The following is a 21,272-nucleotide window of genomic DNA, read 5'->3' as shown; positions in this document are numbered from 1 at the left end:
AAGGACAAGGCAGCCAATCCCCTGAGGTTTCCGGAGTTAAAGGAGCCGCCGGGAAGGCTTCGGGGGCCAGAGCTGAGGGATGCTAAGGAGAAGATGGACGGCGAAGAAGGAGAGAAGCCGAGCAGAGGGAGGAGTCGCAGAAAGACGAGAGACGACCGACACCGCAACCAACCAGGAACAAGAATGGAGGCGGGATCCAGTAAGAGGGAGCACGGAGGAATCTACAACATCGACGGCGGCGCAGAAGGCGTACCGCGAAGCTTCCAGCCACGCTTCTGGAGAAGTGTGGCACTCTCAGGTGCGTCCTGGAACCGGCTATGGGAAACCAGGGCGGTTGGGGAGGACCACCGGAAGGAGCGGGGAGGCAACCAAGAAGAGAAAGGGAAGGAGAAGAGCAAAGGAAGACAAAGGGCATTACATACGAGGAAACAGGACAGGAAGAAGGAACTCCAACCAAACAGAGGAAGCGGACAGAAGAGATAGATCGGGTCAGAAGGCAAGAGAGAACCAAAAGGTTAAAGACAGAGAGAAAAAAACCAACCCAAGAAGGTTAAGATAAAAAGAAAAAGAGAACAATACAACAGGAAGTGGTACAGAAAGAGAAAGACAACCCAGAGACCCACAACAAACAACAGAAAAGTCCCAAGCAGCTGATAAAGAGCAGAAAAAGCAATAGTGGAGAAGGAGAGAAAAACATTTCAGACCAGAGAGAAGACAGAGAAGAGTAGGAAAAGAAAGAAGAGGTGGATAAAGGAAAGGAACTTACCAATACCTTATCTTCTTCTTTTCCACATGCACCTCCTGGGAGCCCGCTAAGAGAGAGAGACACCGAAGGAGACGTGAAATCCAGTACAAGATGGACAGAGAAGGGAACAGTATAGCAGGAGCCACTTATATGTCACGACCGACGTTATAAAACAAATAAAACTCATCTGACCTCATATATCACTACGTTCGTGTCATACTTGACCTACCCCGGTCACAAGTGGTGTCAGAAGTGGGATTTGTGATACGAAATCCGACGCCATGGAAGAGAAATCCACGCTGGCGGACATGATAGCACAACTGGCCGAAGGTCAGCGTCGCATGCGGTTGGTCTGGGAACAACAACTCAAGGAAGCCAAAGAAGAGCGAGAGGCACTGCAAACAGCACTGAAAAGTCAGGCCACCATCATGGCCAACAACCAGTTGGTCCATGAGACTGCTTTGGGAAAACTGACCGATACTATTGCCCACATCAAAGTACATCCCAACGTGCCTAGCAGTGTGCTTCAGAAGTACCAAGAACAAGAGGATCCTGATTCGTTTTTTACGAATTTTGAGAGGGTAGCCAGTACTGCCAACTGGCCTGAGGTTCAATGGGGACAATATATAGCACCCTTATTAACTGGACAATTACAAGTCACCTATCAAGCGGTAAATCCCGGAGGGACCACCCCTTACGCTAAGGTGAAGAAGGCAATCCTAGAGTGTATAGGATTGGATAAAGAAAGTTATAGAGCTAAGTTTAGACAGACAAAGTGGCTACACCAGTAGAATACCCGCACTTTGTACTACCGGGTGCACCATGCCGGGGGAAAATGGTTACAGCCCACAGAGACCACAAAAGAGGAGATGTTCGATACTATCATCCTCAAACGGTATTTAGAAGCCCTCCCACCTAGCACGTGTAATCGGGTTCGGCAACACCCTGGTTTAACCAACCACACCGCTATAGACCTTGCCTGTGCCTATCATCGGGCTCCGGACTTTCGCAGTGTTCCCTCTAAACCACCAACCACCCCACGTCCAGGACTAGTGAAATCTACACATCCTCGAACCATGACGTTTCATGGTACAAATCAGACACCCCCTACCACCTCCGCGGTCCCAAGTCACCCCACAACTGGACCCCAGTGTTTCCATTGCTCCGAATGGGGACACATCGCCCGTAACTGTCCATTAAAGAAAGAATCTGAGGAGCCCATGGAGATCGGAATGATGAAGGGTCGAGTATTATGGTCTGGTGACAGGAGGCCCAAATACACTCTAAAGGTCTATCTCAATGACATAGAAAGGAAAGCTCTAGTAGATTCAGGGTGTAGCCAAAGCGTGGTACGACAGGAGTTGGTGACACCTGAACAACAGACCCCTCAAGCCCAAGTTCTGATAACGTGCATCCACTGGGGATCAACAACTCTATCCCGTAGCCATGGTCTGTCTCAATTGGAGAGGGAACGATGAAACAATTATTGTAGGAATGATCCCAAACTTGGGCGAGGATCTTATCCTCGGTACGGACTATGTGAACTTCACCCCTCTTTTGGAGAAGGCCTGCCAAGAACATATAAACAACACCTGGTGGGAAGAAGCGCCTTTTGGAACGAGCGAGATAGAAGCAAGGCCCCTGAGAAAAAAAACGTAGCCGGAACCAGAAGAGAGAACAACGACGGGAATACAGAAAACCCCTTCCTCCAGAGAATCCAGGACCCGCAGTGCAGACTGCCACGGTGTTAACAACAGTAGGGAACTTTAGACAAGCACAACGGGAGGACCCCACCATGAAATACACCTGGCAACAGGCCCTACATCCGGACGGACGATCGGTAGGTCCTACCTTCACAAAAAAAAAGAACTTGTTGTATAGATGTACCCCCAAAACAATGGGAAAAGCTTCTCAACTGGTAGTCCCACAAACACATAGACAACAGGTCCTACACTTAGCGCATGGGGACAATGGTAAGGGACATATGGGGAGAGAAAAGACTGTGGCAGCGATATTACGGCGGTTCTATTGGCCAGGTATATTTGGAGATACAAGGAAGCAATGTTCTGAATCCCTTAAATGTCAACTAATAAATCCATCCCCTCATGGACCAGCCCCTCTACAACCACTCCCCATTATTGAAACCCCTTTCTCTCGGGTCGGGCTAGACCTTGTAGGACCCCTAACCCTGTTGGTGAAAGGACGCCAGTAACTCCTTTTCCTGGTTGATTATGCGACCCGGTATCCCGATGCCATACCTATCTCCAGTATGCATACGAAAACCATTGCGCAGGACATGATCGAGTTCTTCTCCCGCGTAGGATTTCCAAAGGAAATACTCACAGACCAGGGAACGCCATTTATGTCACGACTTATGGCCGAAATATGCCACTCACTAGGGGTCAAACAAATAAGAACCTCTGTCTATCATCCTCAAACTGACGGTTAGTGGAAAGGTACAATAAATCTATCAAAATATTACTCCGAAAACTGATTTCCGAAGCAGGCAAGGACTGGGAAAAGAAGCTACCATTGGCCCTCTATGCCATACGCACACATGTCCAGGCCCCCACAGGACATAGCCCTTTTGAGTTGCTGTTTGGGAGGCAACCCCGTACACTGTTAGAAATGTTGGCAGAACAGTGGGAGGAAATAGAGGAAGAGGTCAAAGATATCTTAACATACACCAGAGAATTGAGGGAAAACCTACATACAGTATGGGAGGCAGCTCACACCGCTTTAAGAAAGGCCCAAAACAAACAGAAAAACATATGACTCCAAAAGCTCCTACCGTAGTCGGAGGGTGGGTGGAAAAGCGTTGGTATTGTGGCCCAGTTGTGAAAACAAATTACTGGCCCGTTGGCAAGGACCCTACGAAGTGATAGAACAAGTCAATCCCACTACGTATAGACTCACAATACCCCCAGGTACCGGCCGGGAACAAATTTACCATATTAATCTTCTGAAGAAGTGGTGTGAGTTAATGAACGAATACCCCAATCTCTACATAGCAAAATAATCTGATGAAGACATTCCCCTCCACCCCCTCCCAACTAGTTCACGGATTAATAGTATTGACCCTCAAGTAAACACTGCCCTCTCTGAATCTCAGCATAACCAGCTGAACAACCTTGTCTGTAACAATCGAGACAGGTTTTCAAAAACTCTGGGACGAACATACTTAGTCCAACAACACTGTATTCATACCAATACAAACACTGTATCCCAACGTCCATACCGCATACCTAAAGCAAAAAAAAAAAAAAAAAAAAAAAAAAAAAAAAAAAAAAGGAGGTCATAGAGTAAGAAGTAGAAGCTACGTTAGCCGCCGGTATCATAGAACCGTCTACAAGCCCTTGGAGTTCCCCAGTGGTGCTAGTGCCAAAACCGGATGGAAGCACCAGATTTTGTGTTGATTTCAGACGAGTCAACTCCCTATCACAATTTGACTCGTACCCTATGCCACGCATAGACGAACTCCTGGATCGGTTTGGCCAAGCCTGCTATATGTCCACCCTGGACTTAACGAAAGGGTATTGGTAGATTCCGTTACGTCCAGAGGATAAGGAAAAAAACGTGATTGCTACTCCCTCTGGCATTTATCACTTCACGGTTCTTCCGTTTGGACTCCATGGAGCTCCTGTCACCTTTCAAAGGCTTATTGATAAAATTCTCAGGCCATATCACCAGTATGCTGCAGCATATCTGGATGACATAGTGGTCTACAGCACTACTTGGGAGGAACACATAGAACACCTAAGGCACATCTTACAGGCACGAAGGGAAGCTAACCTCACAGCGAATCTGGAGAAATGTAAATTAGGCCACACAATAATTAAATATTTGGGCTATGTAATAGGAGAGGGACACGTCAAACCACAGACAGAAAAAATCCAAGCGATCACCCAAATACCCCACCCCCGTACAAAAAAGGATATACGGGCATTTCTGGGCCTCGTAGGATACGATCAGCGGTTCATACCCCAATTTTCCACTATAGCTGGGTCTCTTATGGACTTATTGAAGACAACATGTCCTAACATGTTACCCCCTCTCTCTCCTGTTGCGGTGAAGTGTTTTGAGAAGTTAAAACACATTTTGACGTCCGGACCTATTCTTTGTTGTCCCGACTTCACCAAACCTTTTGTGGTACAAACCGATTCCTCAGATACGGGACTAGGGGCCGTACTATCACAAGAAAAAGAGGATGGGGCTTTACATCCCATTATTTACATTAGCTGTAAGCTCCTTCCTCGGGAACAGCACTACCCCAACTTGCAAAAAGAACGTTTGGCAATCAAGTGGGCAGTGGAGTCCCTACCGTATTACTTGGCGGAAAGAACTTTCACACTGTTGACAGACCATGCTCCACTGACCTGGTTGGCCCAACACAAAGACACCAACGCTTGAGTGCCCCGGAGGTTTCTCTACCTCCAACCTTTTTTCCTTCCAGATTCTCCATTCCCCAGGCTCCCTCATGACGAATGCCAATTACCTGTCCCGGTATCTGGATTCAAAGCGCCTCTATCAGCTGCTCACTAGGGGGAGTGTCTGTGACAGGCCGGCACTGCGCGACCTGTCCGTCAACACAACTAGTGCTGTCTCTGCCAGTTCTGTTCCCGGAACTGAAGGACAAGGCAGCCAATCCCCTGGGGTTTCCAGAGTTAAAGAAGCCGCCGGGAAGACTTTGGGGGCCGGAGCTGACGGACGTGAAGGAGAAGAGGGACGGCGAAGGAGAGAAGCGGAGCAGAGGGAGGAGGAGTGTGGCAGAAAGACGACCGACACCGCGACCAACCAGGAACAAGAACAAGAGTGGAGGCGGAAGCCAGTAGGAGGGAGCACGGAGGAGTCTACAACATCGACGGCGGCGCAGGAGGCGCACCGCGAATCTTCCAGCCACGCTTCTGGAGAAGCGTGGCACTCTCAGGTGCGTCCTGGAACTGGCTGAGGGAAACCAGGGCGGTTGGGGAGGAAGTAAAGAGGGAGGCGGGGGAAGAAAGACAAGGGGGAGTGGGGAGGTCAAACAGGGAGGAGCGGGGAGGCAACCAAGAAGAGAAAGGGTAGGAGAAGAGCAAAGGAAGACAAAGGGCATTATATATGAGAAAACAGGACAGTAAGCAGGAACTCCAACAAAACAGAGGAGGCAGACAGAAGAGATAGATAGGGTTGGAAGGCAAGAGAGAACCGAGAGTTTAAAGAGAGAAAAAAACAACCCAAGAAGGTTAAGATAAAAGGAAAAAGAGAACAATACAGCAGGAAGTGGTATAGAAGGAGAAAGATGACACAGAGACCCACAACAAACGACAGAAAAGTCCCAAGCAGTTGATAAAGAGCAGAAAAAGCAATAGTGGAGAAGGAGAGGAAAACATTTCAGACCAGAGAGAAGACAAAGAATAGGAAAAGAAAGAAGAAGAGGGGGATAAAGGAAAGGAACTTACCGATACCTTATCTTCTTTTTTTCCACATGCGCCTCCTGGGAGCCCGATAAGAGAGAGAGACACCGAAGGAGACGTGAAATCCAGTACAAGACGCACAGAGAAGGGAACAGTATAGCAGGAGCCACTAATATGTCACGACCGATGTTATAAAACAAATAAAACTCATCTGACCTCATATCATTACATTTGTGTCGTCTTTGACCTACCCCGGTCACACTCCCTTTTCAAGTATTTACAGGCAAGGGCATTCTTGAGCAAATAACGTGCCGGCTTGTTTTCTTTAAAAATAATCCCCCTTTTGGATGTAATTATTCGTTCAGATTGTGAGATAGGACAGCTGTATGCACTTTTAATACAGTTGTAGATGACCTTGAGAAGGTCAAATCTAAATGGGCAAGGAAGTTAGGGGTTGGGGACGTGGATTTACATCGGTTTATAGGACGAGGAATGAAGGTTCTGCTTTCATCATATCTACAGGCCCAGCACTACAAAATGGTTTTTAAACTCTACTTAACCCCAGCAAAGCTATTTGGATGGGGTAAATGGGAGGACGATCGGTGTCCTAGGTGTGGCTAAGGCCTAGCTGACATGGCACATATGTTCTATAGCTGTTAGAAATTAGAGTCTTTAAAGGACGGTATTGAGATATTGTGGAGGCAGCTGTTTGGGAAAGAGATACACATTACTTCTAGTATGATGCTTTTCGGCTATAACAATTGCTGCAGCAGAGACTTGACTCAGACCTACTTTGTATTCATATCAATGACAGTAGTTTGTTTGTTAATAGCCACAGCATGGAAAAGGATAGAACACCTCCACGATCCAGGGTTGGCTAGGTCAACTAATCAGTACTTATAATTTAGAAAGGATCTCTATACAACTGTATGGAGAAGCGGGCCAAGAGGCGGGGTAAAAAGATCTGGCCTCCTTTGACCAACTGGGTGACTGGCCAACTAAGATACGATGATAGTTTTAAGACTTTGGGGTTAACCAATCATAAATATAAGGTTCGGATCTCATAGCCCCAACTGGACCGAAGTGATGGGCTTATTCTCATGTGTATATATGGGATGAATTATGTGTTAACAGTACGTCCTGTTTATCTGTACATGTTATGATCCAGCGAAACAGTATGCTATGGGGTCTATACTGATTTCGGACTCCTTCATAACTGTGCTTTTTTATTGAATCTCCTTGAAGTACTGAAATGAATTAATTTTGGACGTTCATGCCTCTTAGAGAAACAAAAATAAAACGTAAAAAAAAAAAATAGCAAATAGAACCAGTAATAGTATTCGTGTTCCTACACTCATCAAAACGACAGGAATACTGCTGAGGTCCGCTTATAAGCAAACAAAAAGAACTAATAGGTGAGAGTATTTTAATCAGAATCAATAGGAAGCGGAGATCAGTGACTGACAGGTGGGTTCCTCGGCAGTGAAGTCACTATCAACAAGCATCTCCTCTAACCACTCCCGCTCACCGTCGCCCTCCAAGAGTTCCCTCGGTGGGTTCTCAATCAGCTTCTGGAGTACAAGCGGGATAGAGCCGAGCAGTGGCGACCTCAGTGCTCCAGACATCGCAGAGGTAGATCGCGACATCTTGAGGGTACTAACTGCGCAGGCGCAGCCTGCTCTCCTAGGACAGGGAATTTACATCACGCACGCGCAGCCTGACGGCCAAAAACACGATACACCTGTGTGCGCTTGCGCATACCCTGCCTTCGGCCACTGTCCTTCGCTAAAATGCAGACATCTTCTTTCACATTGGCCGATTGCATGCCACGCCCCTCAGTTTTTACAAAATCCGCCCACCCACCACTTCTGTAATCCCGAACTGTGGCATTTGGGTCATACAGCCTGAAGCTTCCGGCAACAGTGATGTACGTCATGACGCAAAGCACAAACGTCGTTGATATCAATGTATAAACGAGGTCATTGACTCCTAGAAACACGGGCTCCAAACCACGTGGAAGACGAATAAAGAATGATGTACCAGGAGAGGCATAACACTTCACAGCGAATGTACATTTGCATAAAACTGGTGAGGGTTTGGAGGATCTATGAGGTTTTTGGTAGGGAGATGATATATTACATAATTACACTATACTAATTATCAGGACAGGCGACAACGTTTGGTGTACATCTGTAGAAAACAATATACATTCATAATTAAGGGATTATGTATATTACATAGATTCCATAGCGGTGAAACTAAATGCGACCCATGTTATTTAGAGAAACAGTACTAGTAATCGGGCTCACATATTTATTACTGTAGTGCAAAGGTCAAATTCGGGTTTACTACAGCAGTAATTCAAAAGTGACACGAGAAACATTTTTTACTGCCTCCAGACTTCAAGTAACAATTCCATGTACTAAGGACCAGGGCGAGAGTTATGCAGTTCTTTTTCCACTGTTATTGTAACAGCAGGTTCAAAGTTCAAGTAAAAACACTGCAATAAACTACAGCCCACATGAGTCCAACAACGTAGTCATGGTAACAATAAACCAATCGCATTATTGTCCGAAGGTCCATATTAATGCCTGCAGGGTCCAGTTAAGACCCTCGCTTCCTTAACGTTTTCCTGTGTTAGGTTTCTGGGGGGGGGGGGGGCTTCCTTAACAGCTGTTTGTGGCAGGCTATGGCCTGAGCGCTCTCCCAAGTATCTCGTGGGTTCTCTAGGTGGCACACTTTCATGCCGCACTTGGGATTACATCAGGCGCGCTGTGGTCAGTTTCTGACGCACTTTTACTGGCACATAATGGACTTTCGGAGCCCGATTGGGAGGAACGATCTAGACCAGTCTCTTGGGATTGTTTTTTCCTCCCTTCCAGGAGGATGCATTACCCAGATAGCCTGGCGACAAGGTCGCCCCGGAATTTGACCCCGACTTGGGGTCTCCCCATTTTGGGGGTAGGGGGGGCGGGCTGATATCGATGACGGCTCATCGGATAAGAGATGAGATTCAGGCAGACCTTGGTGCCCGACTGAGACCACCTCAGGCTATGGTGAAGGGAGATCAGGAGGACAATGATATGTTCAACCCTGAAGACATCTACCATCTGTAGGAAGCTGGCTTGGTGTGTGGTGTGTACCTAAGGTACTTGCACCTTATACCAGGTAAACATATTAGTGTAGTGTAGGCAGTGTCTAGAAGCCAGGCTCTCTAGGAGGTAGCCGTGGATGAGCAGCCAAGGTTTTTCTAGGAGACAGGCAAAGCTCATGCAATACCACTGTAGTCACACAGCACTTACACACATGAAAGAAAACACTCAGTGTTACAAAAATAAAGGTACTTTATTTTAGTGACACAATTACTAAAAAGTACTAGAGAGGCAACCCTCCAATAGGAGGGAAGTAACATACTATATATGCACACTAGTAATCAGAAATATGCATAAATACCAATAGAAAACAGTGCAAATAGCAGTAGACCATAGTGACTCTAGGGGCTGCCCAAACCATATACTAAAACAAGCATTTGCAATGCAACGGGTCTCGCGTTTGCTCGTGTTAGGAGTTTACAACGCTATCAGCTCTAACTCAACTTTTCACTCGTAATGAAACCTATCGGCAAAAGTGCATTTATGTACCTAACCGGAAAAAGTGCAATTAACTGTGTAACAGGGTCGATATTATGTAAAGCGCTCGACTTCTGCCAAGCGAGATCACGCTGGGGAAATAAAGAAAAAAGTAGTCCACGAGCCGGACGGAAAACAGCGAGCCTCGCATGTTTTCTGTACTTGGTCGGTGCGCTCGAGGAGGGCTATCCACCGGAAAAGGCATGACGTATGCATGCCTTCCACTAAGGAAATCAAGCAGATTCTAACAGGCAAGCCCACGAGCCAATGAAAGACACTGACGTGGACAGGGCTCAAAGCCCTTTTTAATTCCCAAAGCGTCTCGCTTAGCGACGCAGGCTCAACCCTAAAAATGGAATGCGAACGCAGGACTGCCACCTAGGTAAGTGGAATGTTTAGAGGGGAGCTAGGGGAACTAGGAAACCCCAAAGGTAAGTATCACAGTGCCCCCCTGCAACCAAGAAGAAAGGAGTAAGTTACTGGATTTTCTCCAAACCACCCTAAAAAGACAAAAAAGAAGATAATGCAACACCCAGACAAGACTGCAATAAACCAGCGGTGGATTCCCAAAAAGGAACACCTGTGGAGGAAGGGGACAACATCCAGAAGTCGCAGGAGTGTCCGGTGGAGGCTGGAGTCTCTACCCACCTGTCTGTGGTTGCAGGAGTTGGTCGACAGTAGACAAAGACAGTCAGCAATGCAGCCATGGAGCAGGAGAAGAGTTCCTGGAGGATGCAGTCGACGTCCCACGCTAGATGAAAAATTGCTGTCTGTCAGTGGCGTGGAAAATCCCCCAACAGGCCTTGGCAAAGGCAGAAGTCGAGAAGAAGTAAAAGTGGAGCTGCCGGGGACCAGCAAGGTCCAGGAGGACTCAACCAACAGGGCCAGTCCTGTGGGGGACCCTCAACAAGGCAGAGTCCACAGAAGAAAAGGCAGCCCCCACAGTAGACCCACTGGAATAGGAACCAGGAGTCGCAGAGAAGGCTAAACAGCACAACTGAAGAAGGGCCCCATGCCCCAGGAAAACCACGCAGAGGGCGGTGCGTTGCAGGGAAGAGTGCTGGGGCTACATGGAGCCTGAAGATCCCTTAGAGGAGATGCCAACAAGCCTTGGTAGCTGCGAGAGGCGCAGTGCACATGGCTACTGTCCTGCATGGGAATGCAAGGGCTTACCTCCACCAAAGTTAGACAGCTGGCAGAGGGGACCAAGAGGACGACTCCAGACCTCCAACTGTGATGCAGGGTCCACGCAGCTCTAGATGAGAGGAGATCCACGCAGAAAGTCATCGTTGCTGTTGGTCCCTTCAGATCTAACCCAGACCAGATAATAAAGACAGATGCCAGCAAACTGGGTGTGGGGAGCTCGATGTGGAGATATATCCATGGGAGGGCAATAGACGCGCAGAGGAGTTGAGTCTACATATCAACTGTCTGGAGCTCCTTGCAGGTTCGTTCTTGATCCATTCCCTGACCCAGGACAAGGTCTCCTGTTGCGTCTTCCTGTGGATGGACGATACCTTAGCGGTCCAGTATATCAACAGACTGGGGGGCACCAGATCCAGAGTCCGGGCAGAATTGGCCAAGGACTTTTGCCACTGCTGCCTATAGAGACAGATCTCAGTGACAGTGGAATATCTCCTGGGGTCCCAAAACATGGTGGAGGACTGGAATTCCGGACATCTCAAGGATTCCAGTGACTGGCAACTGCATCAGTTATTTTTCCAAGCACTGATGTGTCGATGTGGACCCTGCAGTGTGGACCTCTTTGCATCCAGGTTGAACGCTCAGCTTTCTAGATACTTCAGCTGGAGACCAGACCCAGAAGCAACGGCAGTGGATGCCTTCCTGCAGGACTAGATACAGGGACAGGGCTATGCATTCCCTCCTTTTCTTCTGATCCCCAGAGTAGAAGCTCCGGTTTGGAGACAGAAAGTGTTTATGGTTCTGGTCACCCATGGTTCCCTACGCTCCTGGAACTGTCCTGGATGGAGCCATTGAAACTATCATCCTCACTAGGGATCCTTCAGGATCTGGTCGGGCGTCCACATCTGTCCTGCATTTTGCAGCTAAGTCCATCTCAAATTCACATAAATATAATCATATCGCACCAGTCTTTTTCTCACTAAAATGACTCGATTGAAGCAAAATGTTTCTATAAAAAAGACTCTGCATCTAAATACCCTTAAATATCTTTCATAGAAATTTACCTGTTCCCTCGAAATTCCAGAAATTCCATACACTAGAAGCAAAGGTAATTACTGTCTATTAATCCAAAGTTTCAAGAAAAGGTTCCTTTTTATCAAGCTGTGCCCCTAAGCAATGCAATATTGTACCGGTATCCGTTAGAATAGTTAATTTTCAACCAGTTTAAGCAATCACTAAAAAAATCTACTTCACAAAAAATACCTCGACCCACCCCTACCTCAAGTTACAAACTCCTTTAACAGGAAAAACTGTGACTTTTTGGAAAACGATCATGTGACCCTGAATAATCCCTTAAAAGCACATTATCTCCAAAAATGTCTGGGTCACTTTCAGTCAGCTACCAGCATGCCTATGAAGACAGTGGGCCTGTGGTGAAGAGAGCGGGAGCAGCTGGGTAGACTTGAACATTACAGAGCACATCGTTTAACAAATACTCAGGATCAGTCCCACTGTTTGTTTTTTAAAACGTTTTATCTCAGACATGCTAGAGCACTTTACATGGTAAATATTGATACAATAGAAAATCCTCTTTTTTGTACAGGTCCGCTCCCTTTTTTCTGCTAAATTCTGCTGGTAGTATGACTCAACGCATTAAAAAACAAAAATGTGTTTTTGTGCATTGTTGCCTTTAAATTATATACGCTCATTGTATTTATTATCTCAGCCTCATGCACATAACTGCTTGTTCTGTGCATGATAGGGCTGGAGAAAAGTTTAATTTCTTGGCAGACATTTCAGGGGGTCTACAGTCTTAATATGGAGGAGGGACAGACAGCACCTTCCTAAGAACCCCAGAAAGATGATAAGAGGAATGTGTATGGGTGGGGCTCGGTCTACTGTTACACTGAAGCTTCAAATGACCCTAAGAGAAATATAGTTCTAGTCTCTTCTGTCATGAAAGGATAAGATCAGGGGGGTCATCAAAACTGAGTGAGATCATCCTTGGTTTTACATGGGAAGGAATCTATGTAAATGGACTATATACGGGCAGTCCCGTTTTTTAATGTTACTAGTAAAAACTTTTGAAAGTTTTAAACTGAACATTCTTTTGAAAGTTTCAAACTGAACATTCACTTAGCAAAGTGTCCTAAGTGCTATATCTAATGGTTTTTCAGACTAAATTGACAGATTTGCAGATGTACTTCTGCTGCCTGGTACTCCCGCCAGACTGGGACGTGGACTCCTGCCCAGAAGGAAGCAGTGGGAGGTTGTAAGTGGCCTGTTAGCCACCAACCATCCATTTGTGAGGTTCCCAAAAGATGTAACACACCCGGACATCTGAGGGATGACAGATCCATGAACATATGTGGTGCAAAACTGAGAAACAGACTAGAGGCTCTTGTACTGTGGGTGGGAGTGCCACCACCCTGAACAAGCCTTGTGTGTGTTTTTGTTAAGAAAACCACCAAGCATTTGCAATGCAATGGGCATCACGTTTGCTTCAGTTAGAGCTGTTAACATTATAAATTCCTAACTGCACTTTTCTTGCTACTAAAATTAAAAATGAAAAGTAAAACAGTTGACATAAGCAAGCCAATTCAAAGCGCCACAGCCGCCATGAGCATGAGTGTGAAGGAGAGACACAAAAGGAAAACAAAGTTTGCTCACAGTTAAACGTATCAGCATACCGCCCCAAGGAAGGACAAACATAAAACATTAACCAGTGATAGCAAAAGATTTTTGAAAGGCAAGCTCACAAACTAGTGATAGTGATGGACGTGCGGTGGATATGGTTATAAGCCCACAGATAGACTACAAGAGGTCAGAGCGCGCTGAAAAGTATCAGTGTCAGCTGATTTCCAGGTAGCTCCTAGGATCACAACAGAGCACACAGAAGACTTTCTTCTTAAACAAACCATTTGCCTATTATAACTGGTGTGGCTTCTGAAGCAGACCAATTGGTCCACTGTAACTGGTGTGGCACTGGACGTGGAAAAGCTCTTTTGGGACTGAAAAATGAGTGAGAAAGGCAACTTACACTTGCGGCAAGTTTGTATCTGCAAAGCAAAAGGACTTTGTTGCCATCGCTAAGGACTGAACTGGTAACTAAGAAGGAAGAGGTACTATTTACTGGCTCAGCCAGCCTGGGAAAGAGTAATATCTGTTTACTGTGGAAATGCAAGCCAAACAAAAATACCCTCAGCGTAGCTCTGTGAAGTTTAGAAGGTGTGTAATGTGCCTGTCTGTACAAAGCGACTGTCTGTAATCCAGCTCCACTGGCTTGTCTGTAAGCAAGAGTGTACTTGAAACTAGAAGTCTCGAGGTGTTACTGGAATAGGAGGGAGCTTCCATGGGCCACTTGTTAGGATTACAGAGGAACGCTCATTGACTGTCTATGCAGAATGGAGAAGCCACATAGAATGGAAACACTATAATTTTGCAATGACTGAATTCTTATTGTTGCGGCCTTATTTTAACAACAAAATTGTTTAGATTTTAATAAATTGGTCTGGGACCACTACTGAGTGTTTTCTTGATCCAAGTGTTGCCCCGGTACTGCTAACCCTTTACACACATTCTATGAATTATCTGCCTCCTTGGGTGCAGCAACAAGTTTTGTTATGAAGTGAGATTGCTGGTGCTGCAAAGGTCTTTTTATGTGCTTTATGTAACTAAACATATTCATTTATGTTTTTTCAGATAATGGTGTTGTTTAATTTCAGAGCTTTAACTATGATGCAGACAGGTCTGAAGGAACAATGGATTCGAAATGGAAACCACAAGTTTAATAAGACATGGCATGATGCAGTAAAATTTCCTATTGTTGAAATCAATCATTTAGCTGCCTGAAGGAAAGTTTTCAAAGTGATTAAACTGCAGGGATTCCAGTGAGGATGCTGATCATATATTCCAGTCTCAAGATTACCCGTACCTATACTGCCAATTTTAGGTATTTTATGGAATTGAATCTCTTAATTTAATGTTTTAACTACTTTGGAGCACCCTGTGCCACAATGATTGTAATGTTATAACTGGTATTTTGCAGACCCCCTGTGATTTTGCAGCCTGGGATGGCAAATTAAGCAGCAAAAAAAAAAAGAGCAAAATATGCTACCCTCAAATTTGCTGTATTTTTGCAGCAGGCAAAACATGAGCTTGTCACAAAAAATACCGCTTGGTCTTTACTAGAGACTCTGACAAACCACTTTCTGCAATCTGGCAAAGTATCCAATAGCACCGCGCCTTGGAACAGGAGGGTGTCTGATGGCAGGCAGTGCACATCTAAATTTGAAAACTCTGCTCTCGCTGGCATCGGACAGCCACTATTTGTAAGGTGCATGCACAGGCAGCAGTGGGCAAATGGAGTGCCAGGAATAGTGGTGACTCGAAAGTGAGAGGCCAATTGGGGTTTTGTCAGTTTTTTCCTAACAACATTTAAATAACTAAGTCAACTGTACAAACATTATAAAATATATTTCAGTAGTTGTGAAAGCCTGTTGTTTGTACTTCTGTGTGATGAAACATTTTAATATGATAAAAACAAATCAGAACAGTTTAATTGGTGATGTGCAAAGAATTAATGTTTTCTGAAACCCGATTTTTCACAGATTTGTTAATACATTATATAGTTTTTATCAGTAAAGCTGCAAGTTAGTGGGAAGGTTTTTGGACAACTAATATAAATGTTCTCTCTGTAAATGGCAGTGTGTGACACATCGTGCTTTAGTAATAGATTTATGAAAATTAGTGTTTACACATAAACCTAGACACACTCCTGGCCTGGTAGCAATGCTATTAGTAAACTAAGAGGCAAGTTAACGATCATGTGTTCCTTATATGTGGGTTAGATTCTCTTTATAAATGGAGCAAACGTTTAGTCCATTTAACCAAAGAAAGACTTTTCTGTACAGAAGAAATGCTGAGCTCACATATTTGAAGGTACACTCATATGTAGGAATGAAGAAAAAGGCGACTCTGAAGTAAAATATTTGCCTAGGATCACACAATTGAGACCTGTTTACGGGTGAAGTACATTACAGTTATGGTCCCAATTTTTGTTGCTGGCTTTAGACCTCTGTGCACTTTTCCCCGCTAACCCAATAATAAAGTGCACCTGCTCCCCATTTAAACATGTTTGAATTGGCATGCTTCTACTTGACATATTTGATGCCCATAGTATATAGTGTAGAAAGTGCACCCAGGGCCTGGAAGTTAATGTGCCACTAGTGGACTGCAGTGCCTATAGTGCCAGCTACTACAGTGGCAGTGCAAACAGGGCTTCAGTCCTACCCTGTCTAGCTTGACTGAGGCTGTGTAAATGCTGCAACTTGACCTGCAAGCAAAAACCTTCCTTGTAATCCAGACGGCAGGGTGCATGGTATTTAAACATACAACATGTAGAAATGTAATGTTAACATGTCCCTACATTCTAACAATAAGAAGGCTGGCTGCGCCACAGAAAACGACTTGTTAGTGATAGTAAATACTTACACTGTGTCCTGGATATGCGACCAGCTGGAAAAATAATTGAACAACAATTTTTAATGGCTATTAAAAATCCAATTAATTGGTGCAGTAAGGTTTTTACTAAATACATAAATGTGGCACCTCCAGGCACCCCCTTCAGGATATGTTCTGGACCTGCAGAAGATCACAAAAGGATTAGACCTTCTGGCAGTAACCTGAAAGGAGCCAGATAGGCTCAATACATGGAAACTTTTATGGACATAGGCCAACCGGGGGATTAAGGCTCCCTTGTCCAATTTAAAGCGATCAAGGAAGATGTCTATATTCAAACTGGCCTCAGTATTAACCCAGACACTAACCCGGAGTAACAGGGGGCCCGCTTAACTCTATCAGATATATACTTCAGTCCAAGCTCCGAGAGAATAATAAAATGGGAGCTGGTATGAGGCCGATGCATTAACCCGTCTAAAAATGCGGTTTTCTTCAGTCTGCAAAGTTGTACCATTATGGTATCTCCAAGCCCCAACGCCATAAAAGGCCATAGATACATACTAAGCAATATAGATATTCAAGAAAGTTGAAACGGTCCCTTGCCTGCAGCCTGTGGTATATTAAATAATGATACAGCCTATCTGCATAACTTCAGATAAGAACAGAAAATCTGCGATTGCCAAGGGCCTGCACTGTTCAAAACGATCCACAAATAATTAAACCCACTCGCGATTGTCCCCTCACCGTTAATTTGGATATATGTTTCTTGGTTGGCCCACAAGCCATAATATGCAACTTCCCATAGTTTGCGGCCAGTTCCAACTCGCTCACAAAAGATATTAAAGTTTTCAGCAACATGCATAATGAATAATAATGAGAAGTGGGATGAATCCCATTTCTTAAAAATAGGGACTACCGTAGAAGGGGCACAGGATCTTGGAATCTTGCTACAAAGAGAATTATTAAAAACATTTGTTAACAGGTTCTCCAGAGACTGGTATTACACTAATTGAGGTCCACTGGGACCCCACCCGATCCAAGAGCTTTACTGCTTGCTCTTTGCCTAATAACATGGGAAACCTCTTGAAGGGTACAATGCACTGTCATTGAACAGAATAATTTAGTCCTTAACAATTCTCTCAGGCTTGTCTTTTCCGCTTAATGGTAATTGGCTCTAAAATGGTTAACCCAGTCTGAGCCCGGGACATTACAATTCAAAAGGGTATTTGATGGAGCGTCCCTCTATTTGATCTTGTTAACCAAGTCCCAAAATACCTTGTTGCTTTGAGTGAAATGAGCTTTCTAGGAGCTCCCAGTCACTATCATTCAAAACATTATTCCTTGTCTTCGGTGTGCTTTTATAAATTTTAAGATCTTCCTGCAATGCAGTGGAGTCTTTTGGTTGTAGAAAGAACCTTCCTTATCCTGCGTTTAGCTAATGATCAATGTTTGTCAAACCAACAAGTTTGTGTCTGCCCACTTCTAATAAGTTGGAACAAAAACTGCCTGATACTTAAACGAAGGGTATCATAATGGGCTACCATTGCGTCCCTACGTTTGTCCGACAGACGGTGCAAAAATGACGCTAGGAGGAGCTTCAAAAACGTGGCAAGGGTCACCTTCGGAGCTTTCAGGTGCCATGCAAGCCTAAATCCATCATTGGTATGCTGTGTGACAGGGATTATTGCCTCAGGTAAAATTGCTTTATGCACTGGAAAGTCCCACTGCTTGTAAAGCATTATGCTACCCCCCCCCCCTTCACATTCAGTTGCCAAAGTTACAAAAATGTGTTCTATGACCAAGGCCCGCCCTTGCCCTCTAAAAGTGGCCAATAATGTCCCACCAGTGCTAAATCGAACCACAAGATCAACAAGTTCATGTTCAGCAAGACACCCACCTAGCTCTTCCTCTCTACTGTCTGGTTTAGTCCATGGGGAAGTGGAGCAATCTGAGCCCTGTATCTGTATCTTATATTTAGACACCAATTTGGCATTAAAGTCCCTACATAGAAGATAATTAGGCTGTGACATATGCCTGGCAGTTTAGGATTTAAATCAGCAATAAAAGCAAATACGTGTTTAAAATGAATACATGTTGGATTTGCAAAATTATTATTATTAAGTCTTTTTCCGGATGCAGCATCGGTGAAGAAAAGGTGTAATGGCATGGCTGCTGACCATGTCACTCTAAGCACAAACATGCATGCATGTGCATGAAGAATGAGGAGGCGCCATTTTCTTTTTTTAGTTACCAATCTGTAATGGTGGACACCACTTATATCGGTAAAATATGTTTTAAAAATGCAATTTTATTTGCACAAAAAAAGATTTTTCAGATAGTCGATCCCAGCAGCAAACAGCAGCTGCACGCAACTCCAAAAATTTAAATTAAACTATTAAAATGACGTGAGAGGTAAGGGAGCAATGAGGGAGTGGGTGGAGGTAGGAAGGGGATTGAAGCGAAGGGGATTACGCGGGTAACGAGGGAGCAACAAAGGCTCCCGATAGCTCTGCTTAGAATACCCTGCAAACCGGCACCAAATGTCAGCTGTTGAAATCTAAAAAACAAAAACGCTAAGTAAAAAAAGTAAATAAAAAGAAAACATTTATTTCATGGACAACCTGGGGTAGTTGAGCAACAAAGGAGCAGGTGAGGACCGGGTGAATGGGATGCTATATGAAGCAGATGTTTGGGAAATAAGCTGCATGCAAGAGAGTGGAATACTACATAGTGCTTAGTTTAAAAATAATTAGTCCCCTGAATTTTATTATTGGAAGGATAGAGGTTGTTCAGTCCAAAGGATATTAAAGAAGCTATGCTGCAGCTGAGGGACAAACACAAGAGGGAGGCAAGCCAATGAATGAGAGTCAAGCATATGAGAGTAACAAGAAAACCAAGCAACGGTAACCAACAGGTGGGATCTAAGCCCACTGTAAGCCTTGATATGGTCCACCAGAGGCTTTCGTTTACAGATGAAACCTAAAAACAGTGGAGTAATCAGCGTTTAAGGGAATACATGAACTTCACCAGAAGAATGTTAGTACTTAAAAGTAAAATATGAGGGAAACTATGAAATTAAAGGAATACAAATAACCGAGGATAATATTCATGCTCAACTGACATGATAAACATAATACAATTGTAGTATATTCTTGTACATGATTCAATAAGTCTTGTATAAATAAATGTGTCTGGTGAATGTGTAGCTTCACTAACATATAAATAACATTGATAAACCACCTTAATTGATATATGTGTAGGTGTACGTGTATTAACTGCTGATAATGACAAAATTACACTATTCTGTTCTTTCAGAGTTTAAGGGCATTTGCAATGCTTTACTTACTTGCATTCCATAGTGGTTAGAATCAATTGCTCAATAACCTGCCAACGGATGTCATTTTCTGCGTGTACTGCTTTCATAAAGTGAGACTAATGTTGCAGTCCTGACTGCATCTAATTCTGCTGCAATACTGACACAGCTAGTTATTATTTTTGTGTGACCTGGCCATTATAATGTAGACCAAAAGAGCTCAAGGTTAGATGTCTGGAATCACAGTTGGAGAAGTTTCTTTAGCTATGCCTCCCATTATCATGGACAAACTATTTGGTGTTAGTAACGGGACCGATTGTACAACCCCACATTTAAAGTGTCCCACGATCTTATTAAGAACCCACATTCCTACAACACTCCAATCCTGTGTTTTTGTCTGGATTGACAGCGTAGCTGTTGCTAGCTCTTACATGATCAACCTGAAAAAGGCTTTCAGGAGTACCACAGAAAGAAGCTTTGGCTCCAGCCACATGTTGGTGGACAGGAGTATATATTTGCATTGGGCTGAAGTTGTGTGCTTCCACAAAAAAAAAAAGTACTTCTCCTTCAAGCAGCTGAGAGTATGGTTTCTTTATCCGCCTGCCACAGCCAGCACCAGTACAGCTGCCTAGAGAAGTCTTACTAACATGCATAAGTGTCAAGTTGACAATGGGTTTGAACTTGACCTTTTGGGGGCATGCACATTGTCACTCACTGTAATGGTGTTAAAGTGCTGTGGATGATTAGATAACTGTGTTTTTTCTTCTCTGGCAGTAGTATAAATAGAGGGAGAGCACTCATGAGGAATGCACTGCTGTTTTCCAGTCCCATCTCACTCCCATTCCATCATTAATCTTAGACTTTAGAATGTAGTTGTGTGTTTATAAGCAATATGGGATGGTCACCAACATTAATCCTCACAAATTTTTAGGTATTTTTTTACCGCACTGTCATCCCCTGATCTTACATAATACACAAAAAGAGCTTTCAGAGTTCTTCTGAGAGAGGTTTATGCCCCACCCGCATGCCAGTTTCTAGAATACAGGATTTGATTGAGCCAAATTTGTGTGCCTCACCCTAATTTCTGCTTATATTTGCACTTTTTGGCTTGTGGCAAAGCTTATACTCAATACAGAAGGGTTGAGTTAGTTGTGGTGGCAAGTAAATGTTCATGGCTTTTGGTCTCATCTGTTTATTGTGAAACGTTATGATAAAAGGCAGTATTCCTAATGAGTTTATTGCGAAAAGCATATGTTAAAGTCAATAGACATTTAAGAGTGAATTGCTCTTACTCTAGATGAAAGCCTACATATAGGAGGTTTGTTAGATAGAATCTCACAGAATACCGTAGTAAGCAAGGGTTTTGGTGTTGGTTATTCTTGTCACAAACATTGGAAATAGAGGGTTTGCTCAGTAAGAATCCCTGTTAGGCCTGTTTAGGATTAAAATGCTAGCCAACTGTAATTGTATACACCTTTCTAATTTTATGACTGTGTGCCTGATGTTTTGTCTTGTGGCAAAGTTACACTCAAAACAGTAGGCCTAATTTGGTTATGGTGACAAGCTATTCGACTGATTGGTACACTAGG

The 21,272-nt window shown here is 44.3% G+C and overlaps 1 protein-coding gene across 2 annotated transcripts in view; it reads right to left on the bottom strand.

The window, feature by feature from the left end:
* Nucleotides 1-21,272, bottom strand: part of TEF (TEF transcription factor, PAR bZIP family member) — a 134,398-nt gene that overhangs the window by 101,609 nt on the left and 11,517 nt on the right. Inside the window, exon 1 of one of the 2 annotated variants that reach the window (XM_069231248.1) lies at nt 7,667-7,816. The exons of the other annotated variant lie outside the window; for it this stretch is intronic. Within the exon in view, the coding sequence (XP_069087349.1) occupies nt 7,667-7,784 (118 nt within the window). The 5' untranslated portion in view covers nt 7,785-7,816. Of the gene's footprint in view, nt 1-7,666; nt 7,817-21,272 lie in introns of those variants that run through there. 2 annotated transcript variants of the gene reach the window in all.

Source organism: Pleurodeles waltl, chromosome 4_2 (genome assembly GCF_031143425.1).
Source record: "Pleurodeles waltl isolate 20211129_DDA chromosome 4_2, aPleWal1.hap1.20221129, whole genome shotgun sequence".
Classification (NCBI taxonomy): domain Eukaryota; kingdom Metazoa; phylum Chordata; class Amphibia; order Caudata; family Salamandridae; genus Pleurodeles; species Pleurodeles waltl.
This window is presented reverse-complemented; position numbering and strand designations above follow the sequence as displayed.